A 7348-nucleotide genomic window follows, 5' to 3' on the forward strand; every position below is an offset into this window, starting at 1 on the left:
TTAAACAATGTTGACTCCAATTAAAATTGTGAATTCACTATTTTAAATTAATGAAAAATTGTATTTTATTTTAACAAGTCTAAAGTGTATGAACAAAATTATGGGAATAAAATTGAACTCAATACATATTTATATACAGTAATACTATAAACTTAATTATTATTTTTAAAAATATTTTATATATGCATGTACAATCAGATATGTTTGACGATCCTAGCTATCTCAGACTTTATTTATTTATTTGATTGTCGCAAAGTTCATCAGAGTGACATAGACACAGAGACATAATTATAAATAAAGATTGGAGGGATGTGATCACTACAAGAAATTACACTTTTGACGACTAAATTTTTAGTCGCCAAAAGGTTTTCCCGACTAAATAGTTTGGTCGCCAGCTTGGTCGTTGAAAGACGGTCGGTGAAGGTATTGGCGACCAAAAAAAATTTAGTCGCCAAAAGTCTTAAATTGGCTACTAAACAAGTAGTCGCCAAAAGTAAAAACTATTGGCGACAAAAAAACCTTTAGTCGCTGAAAGGGTAAATTGGCGACTAATTTTTTAGTCGCCAAAAGCTTACAATTAAACTTAACATCACATTTTCAGCTACTAAAATTTTTGTCGCCAAAACTTTTTTTTTTTTTCGCTACTAAATTATTAGTCGCCTAAAGTCTTTTTTTTAAATGGCTACTAAGTGTTTAGTCACCAAAAGGTTTGTTTCCATTTAATTCTTTTTTTAGCTACTACCTATTTAGTCACTAAAAGTATTTAACTTCATTTTTGGCTACAAATTGTTTAGTAGCCAAAAAAATCATTTTATATATTTTTTTTATTTTAATTAATTTGTCCACAACCTGTATGTATCCCACACAACCTGTAAGAGATATACAAACAAAACAATACATACATATTATCACCCATTCCACAACACGCATTTCACTTACAACCATCCAAAAAAGAGAATAACTTTTTTTTTTTTATTAGCAAAATGAAAATATATTGATGATAAAGCAATATACAATCAACAAAACAACAACAAATCCCGCCGGGGGGGGGGGGGGGGGGGGGGGGGGGGAGCTTCCTGCAATAAATGAGAATTAGCACAACAACAATCCTAACATCAATCCAAACATCAACACCCGCTGAAGGCCTGAGAATCAGCATTAGTAGTTGCATACATGACATCAACAACAATCCAAACTCCATGCCAAAACCAATTTCCTAACAAGCATATACCAAACAGAGCAACTCTGCAATTCTGGAGCTTCCTGCACAACAATTTTCTGGGCCTGAGAATCTGCACTAGTAGCTGCGAGTTCCTTCTTAACCTCTTCAGTCTTAGGCTGTTAAAAAAATTCACAAAATAGTGAGATTCACATAAAATTACAGTTTTCACCCACTTTATAATATGGCATTCACTAAAATAATATTCCAAAAATTAATACCCACTTTGAAGTGAAAGTGACTAACTGAAATAAGAACTTGGTATTCTACAGCTCAAATGAACCGATAGTTATGATTTTCCTCAAATGTTCCGCACTAACAATGACCAAATTTAAACTAAGGAATATGCATGACATTTTTCTTCAGAAAATATGTACACACATAAAAACTGGAGAGCATTTATGTACACATATTTGTTTGTACCTTATAATATGTTTGTCAGTGTGTCAATTTAGCTTGTGTCAATTTGTATCTTCATGTTGGATAGGGGGTCACAAATAAAGGGAGGGTGTGAGAGCTTAAAAATGTGTTGGGCTTATTTCCAAATAGGTTAAGCTTTTAGAGCAACTAGTTACATTACAAAAATGTGTTGGGCTTATCTCCCTATATATATTTTAATTTTTTTTATTATTTATATATTTATAATAGAATTGGGATGTTCCGATTAGTACATTGCTAAGGTCAAGGAAAATTCATAATGTCAGAACAAAGGGACGAGTTTCAGACAGCAAGAAAACATTAATTATTATAATTATATTATCATTATTGCTATTATTTTTATTATTAGTGTATGATAATTGTATTGTATTCAATGTTGGAATGTGTTTAATGGAAATAAATAATTAAGAAAAAATGTAGTATTTTTAAAAAAAAGACTTTTTTAGTTTGAATGTTTGCTCACAGATAATTAGAAGGTAATATAATGCTTTATATAATAAAAATAATGTGTTTGTCAAAATTATGTAGATAAGTCATAGAACTCAAAAATGCAGTATTGGCATGTTGCCTCATAACACACAGAATACAGTATTGCCAGCATTGCAATATATACACTTTTCGTGAAGGATTTCTGTTTGTAATATTTTTTGGTAAGTTGATGGATGTGTTGGTTTGTGTAGTAAGTTGTGCTAATCATATTGGTGCAGCAACAACAACAACAACAACAGTATGACTGATGAGTTTTGTTAGTAGTACCTTTGAGACGTATCATGTACGTTTTGTTAATGTCTGTTATGTACCTCTTCATGGCCATGGATGACAACAAGCTCGTGGCCAGGTGATGGGGTAGGGCTCTGCTAGTCCTGCACCCACTCGAAACTCTTCGCCTGAAACTGTATCCCATGACCATGCCCCCAGTTGAACTTTGATGTCTGTTCTGGCACTAGCCTTGTTTTACCATTTTGGGAGAGGAGTGAAGAGAGGTTAGTCATAGGAGGAAAGAAAAGAACATTCTTTTATTTTATATATAAAATAAGAAGGATTTTAAATGTTGTCACTTTCTAAATCTTCTGAACTTTTGTAGAATTAACTGTAAAGTAAGTGCTGAGATGATTTTTATACTACGCAATCAAAGTGCAAGGGAAAGGGGGTATTAATTGAAAAAATATCAAATCAAACCGACTTTTGAAAAAATATTTACATATTAATGAAAAACTTTATACATATTAAAACATTAAACTATCAACTTCTAAATAAATATGTAAGTACTTTTCAAAAAGACCACTGATGTGTAATATCCCTTTTCAATTTGGGATTCTTTTAATCAATATGATTTATGGTACACATCGTTATTCTATCTAGGTGAACCAATATAAAATTTCTTCATAAAGAATCTTGATTCGTACTTGGTCTACCAAGGAGATGGAGATGAGGTAAGTTTCTGTTGAGATTTTATAGCACCATGGAATTGTCATCAAGAGAAAGTCCAGCTGTTTCATAGTTGAAACACCAAGAAGGGGACCCATTTTTATGTGATGCCTGCGATATGAGAACAATTATTTGTGTGTAGAATTGGCACAGACCAATTTCACATCACATGACACAAGTAATGTGTATATATAAGTATATATTCAGTGGATGAAACTGAATAAATAAATAAATAGACATTTACCTCTGGATCATCTACGACCCTGAGTGGAAGACTATCCGCGCTAAGGAGATCTCTTACAACTTCGTTGTAGATTTCCATAGCAAAAAACTTCAAAACAAATGCTCTATCTTCATGCTGGAGATCGTAGAGGGTGGAAAAAGAAACAATATTACAGTTATAAATGTTTAAGAACAAAGAACATAATGGAATATAAAAATGAAACAGAAAACGACACCAAATAAACATTTTATTTGTTACCCTATGTATATAGTCATAAATGCCTGCGACTGTGTACTCTGTTATTCCAATCATGGTATATGTCTTTCCACTGCTTGTTTGCCCATATGCAAAAATACTTGGTGAAAGGAAAAATTGTAGAGGTGAAAAACTTTCACTTCATTCAAACAATCAGTAAGATTATGACAAGAAGAAACCAGAACATGAAATTATACTAATACCACTGCCCACTGAAAGAGCAATTTCCTTGGTTCCTTGCTCATAAACCTGCCTAGTCGAGCAGTCACCACTAAATACGCCATCTAACCAACATAAAACAACAATTTAAGAAGGTTAAATAAAAATAAGAAGAAAAAAAATGTACATCTTCAAATAGAAATCCTATGAAATTCTCAAATTGTAACAGAAACATCTATTTCCAAAAGTTGTAAGTAAATTATGAATACACATGCCATCATATAGTACCTAAATGTCCTAACCCAAGTCACTAAATATTTTCTAACAGGTAGAGTGAATTTTTTTTTTTATACTTGACTACCCGATATGCTCTAGATCAAACTTAAACACCATGAATGCAAAGAAATATTTGAATCCAGAATGAGAACAAATTAAATAGGTAGATGGCCATTTCCTTACCAAATGTATGAGCAGTTGGAAACATGGACTGCTCTTGAAGGCTGTTCCGGAACAAAATGGTAGTCTCGTTGATGCATTCCCAATCTGAGACTTCATTCCTCGCAATCTCCTTCTCACTCAGAGGCCTCAATCTAACCAATACAAGAATCTTCTGCTCACTACCACCACTCACCACTCCTTGCATCTCCTCCCACTTAGTCAACTCTTCCCCACCAATTGCCCCCATTTCTCACCCTCCCTCTTTTTTTTCACAAACCCACCTCCATTAATCCAAAAACTTAATAACCCATTATTCAAATAATTAGCACCATTTCACTCACTCTATTGCCTGCTTTCCAATCATGGAAGACAGTTAAGATGTTAACACAAGGTTGCTGGGCTAGCCTTAATAAACATATCTGAACTTCCCATAATCAAATTTTAATCAGTGGCGGTGTGACAGAAGGGCTACACTGATACTCGGGTTGAAGCCCAAGAAATTTTGTAATTGAAACCAAGTGAATTCAAGGGAAGTCAGAGGGTCAAACTGTAATTCACCCAAAATTAAATAAGACTCTTTCTCTCCCCCCACTATCAGTGTAAACAGGGTTTATGGCAAGGACAATGACTTCAAACAGTATACAAATTTTGTTTATGCACTTTGAAAATGGCCCAGCTTGCTTTCTTCTAAACTTTACTGTAAAGTCCCAGAAACACTCAATACAGGTCCAAAGTAGTAAGAATGGCAAAGCAGATAAAAAAAACATTCAAATCTTCAAGCACAGGGCTTTAACAAAGATACAAAAAAACCCAATTTTTTTTATAAAAAAAAACATACAAGGGAAAGGGAAAAAAACAGAGATAATCAACAGAGAACCAAACATTTGTGTGTGTGTGTACCTATCTATCAATGAGAAGAGAGTACAGAGACAGATACCCAGATGGAATAGGATCAAACCCTGAAGAATAAAGAAATAATAGAAGCAAATAGGAGAAAGAGAAAAGAGCTCACATTCACCAGAAGAAGTAGTAAAGACTGATAAAAGAAGAAGAAGCAGCAATAGACCCATTGATTTTTAGACTTTCTTCTTAGCTCCAAACTTTCAATCTTCGAAAACCATAGAAACCCACTGATGTGAAATCTCAAAGAAACGAAAAAACGAATCTGTGAAGATCGGCGGAGGAGGAGGAGGCGGCGGCGTGAACAGATCAGCGGTACTCACGATGACGATGGCGATGGCGATGGCGATGGCGATGGCGATGGCGAAGGAGGTGGAGGGGCACCGGTTTTCGTCGAAGGCTAAGAAGTGCGGCAGTGAGAGAGGGAGGGGAGAGGAGTAACGTAGACGGGGAGGGAGAGGGACGCCGAAAATAGAGAGAGAGAGAGAGAGAGGCGCAGATTATATTAGGGTTTGGTTTGGTACAAAATATATATATATACCATTTTATACAATTAACGACTAAAATACCTCATGGTCGCCAATTACTGATACGTTACACTATTAACGACTAAAAACTTTAGTCGCCAATTACTCTTACTTTTTTTTAAATTTTACATTTGGCGACTAAATATTTTAGTAGCCAATACCTAATATTTTGGCGACTAAATTAATTTTTGGTCATTGAAAATATGTTTTGGCGACCAAACTTTTGGTCGCCAAAAGATAAAAAATAAATTTTTAATTTTACATTCAGCGACTAAATATTTTAGTAGCCAAAACTCAATATACGGCGACTAAAATTTTTTTTTGTCGCCAATTCTAGTATTTTTAGCGACTAAATTATCTTTTAGTCGCCAATAATCAATAAATCCCGACTAAAAAAATTTAGTAGCTAAATTTTATACTTTTGGCGACCAAAAAAACGTTTTAGTCGCCAATTCCAAAACTTTTGGCGACTAAATTTGTTTTAGTCGCCAATTTTAGTCGCCAAAGATGTATTTTGTTGTAGTGGATTGAGACCCCTCCAATCACCACCCCCACCATCCCTCACACACGCGTGGTGGATGGTGATTGGAGAAGGGGCAAAAAAAAAAAAAAAAAAACTAGGCAATCAGAAAGAGAGGGGATCAAGGAGGTAGGGGGGAAAGGAGGTCCGAATCCTTTTTCTTGGAAAAAATTATACGGCCAAGAACACATAATCGTCTCAGTTCAATTATTATTAATTAATATAATAGATTTATTTAAAAAATTAATTCAGTGTAAGTTTAAAAAAAAATTATAGATAAGTAATAAACTTTATACACATTAATAATTAGAGTCACAAATTGTTTTATGTATATGATTACCACTTATTGATAATTTTTCCATTTTATTACTTTTACACTTTTTTTGTTAAGAGACAACATCATAAATATTTAACTAAAATATTCAATGTGAAGCAATACTTTAAAATTATCAAACAACTTCTCAAAAGAATGAGGTCTTGTTGTGTGGTTAAGATTAGATCAGGTTTAAATTTAGGTCGCAACGTCTCTCCAGTCTAAATTAGACTGGAGGGTATTGTTAAGCTTCTGTGGGTCAACTATAGAGCTCGCATCGATAATTCGAACCGTTCAATGTGTAAGTTTCGTTGAGTATTTCATCATTACAAAAAAATATGTTAATCGAATATTGATAGCCATTTAATAGTACATTTGTGTTAACGGTACGTATGACTTTTAAAATAAATTATTTATACAAATATGATTTGATCGAGTGGCTATCAATATCTGATTAATATGAATTTTTGCAAGAATGAAGTACTCAACGAGTCTTACATATTGAACCATTCGGATTATTGATGCGGGCTCCGTGATGGGCCCACGAAGGCCCAACAACACCCTCCAATTGGGATACTCAATTGGAGAGGAGCCTCTCCCTTAAATTAAACTTGAGACAACTTGACGAGGCTGTGTGACGAGGCTATGTGGTTCATTACGAGTCTCATTTGATCATTCAAATCGTTCATTTTGTAAAGTCATCTATATATGTCATTCATAAAAAAAAATAGTTTGATTTGATGACCGTAATATTTTTATTTTATTGAGATCGTCTCCAAAAAATAAATGACAATTATGCTTAAAAAAAGAAATCATCCATTTCTTTGAAGACAAATATGATAGAATGAAAATATTATGATTATTAAATTAATCTAATTTTTTTAATGAATAATATATAGAAAATACTTTACAAAATGAACGATTTGAA

General features: G+C 33.5%; 1 protein-coding gene across 7 annotated transcripts; it reads right to left on the minus strand.

Annotated features, from left to right (window-relative positions):
• Nucleotides 1-1092: 1092 nt before the first annotated feature.
• LOC114301388 (kinesin-like protein KIN-7E) lies at nucleotides 1093-5673 on the minus strand. Of its 7 annotated transcripts, none has more exons than XR_014357268.1 (6): nucleotides 5173-5673; nucleotides 3567-3847; nucleotides 3330-3443; nucleotides 3064-3196; nucleotides 2414-2605; nucleotides 1093-1338 (listed from the first exon to the last, which is right to left on the minus strand). XR_014357268.1 is itself a non-coding variant. In XM_082910112.1 (2 exons), exons 1-2 carry the CDS (start codon nucleotides 4405-4407, stop codon nucleotides 3726-3728), a joined length of 348 nt encoding a protein of 115 aa, XP_082766238.1. In that variant the 5' UTR covers nucleotides 4408-5162; the 3' UTR covers nucleotides 3591-3725. The 7 variants fall into 7 exon arrangements, 1 of the variants encoding a protein (XP_082766238.1); XR_014357271.1 differs by lacking the exon at nucleotides 5173-5673 and adding an exon at nucleotides 4182-5157 and having other exon boundaries at nucleotides 2458-2605; XR_014357269.1 differs by lacking the exon at nucleotides 5173-5673 and adding an exon at nucleotides 4182-5160 and having other exon boundaries at nucleotides 3330-3847.
• Between the last annotated feature and the right edge of the window lie 1675 nt (nucleotides 5674-7348).

This window comes from Camellia sinensis, chromosome 15 (genome assembly GCF_055761805.1).
Source record: "Camellia sinensis isolate YWXY chromosome 15, ASM5576180v1, whole genome shotgun sequence".
In the NCBI taxonomy this organism is placed as follows: domain Eukaryota; kingdom Viridiplantae; phylum Streptophyta; class Magnoliopsida; order Ericales; family Theaceae; genus Camellia; species Camellia sinensis.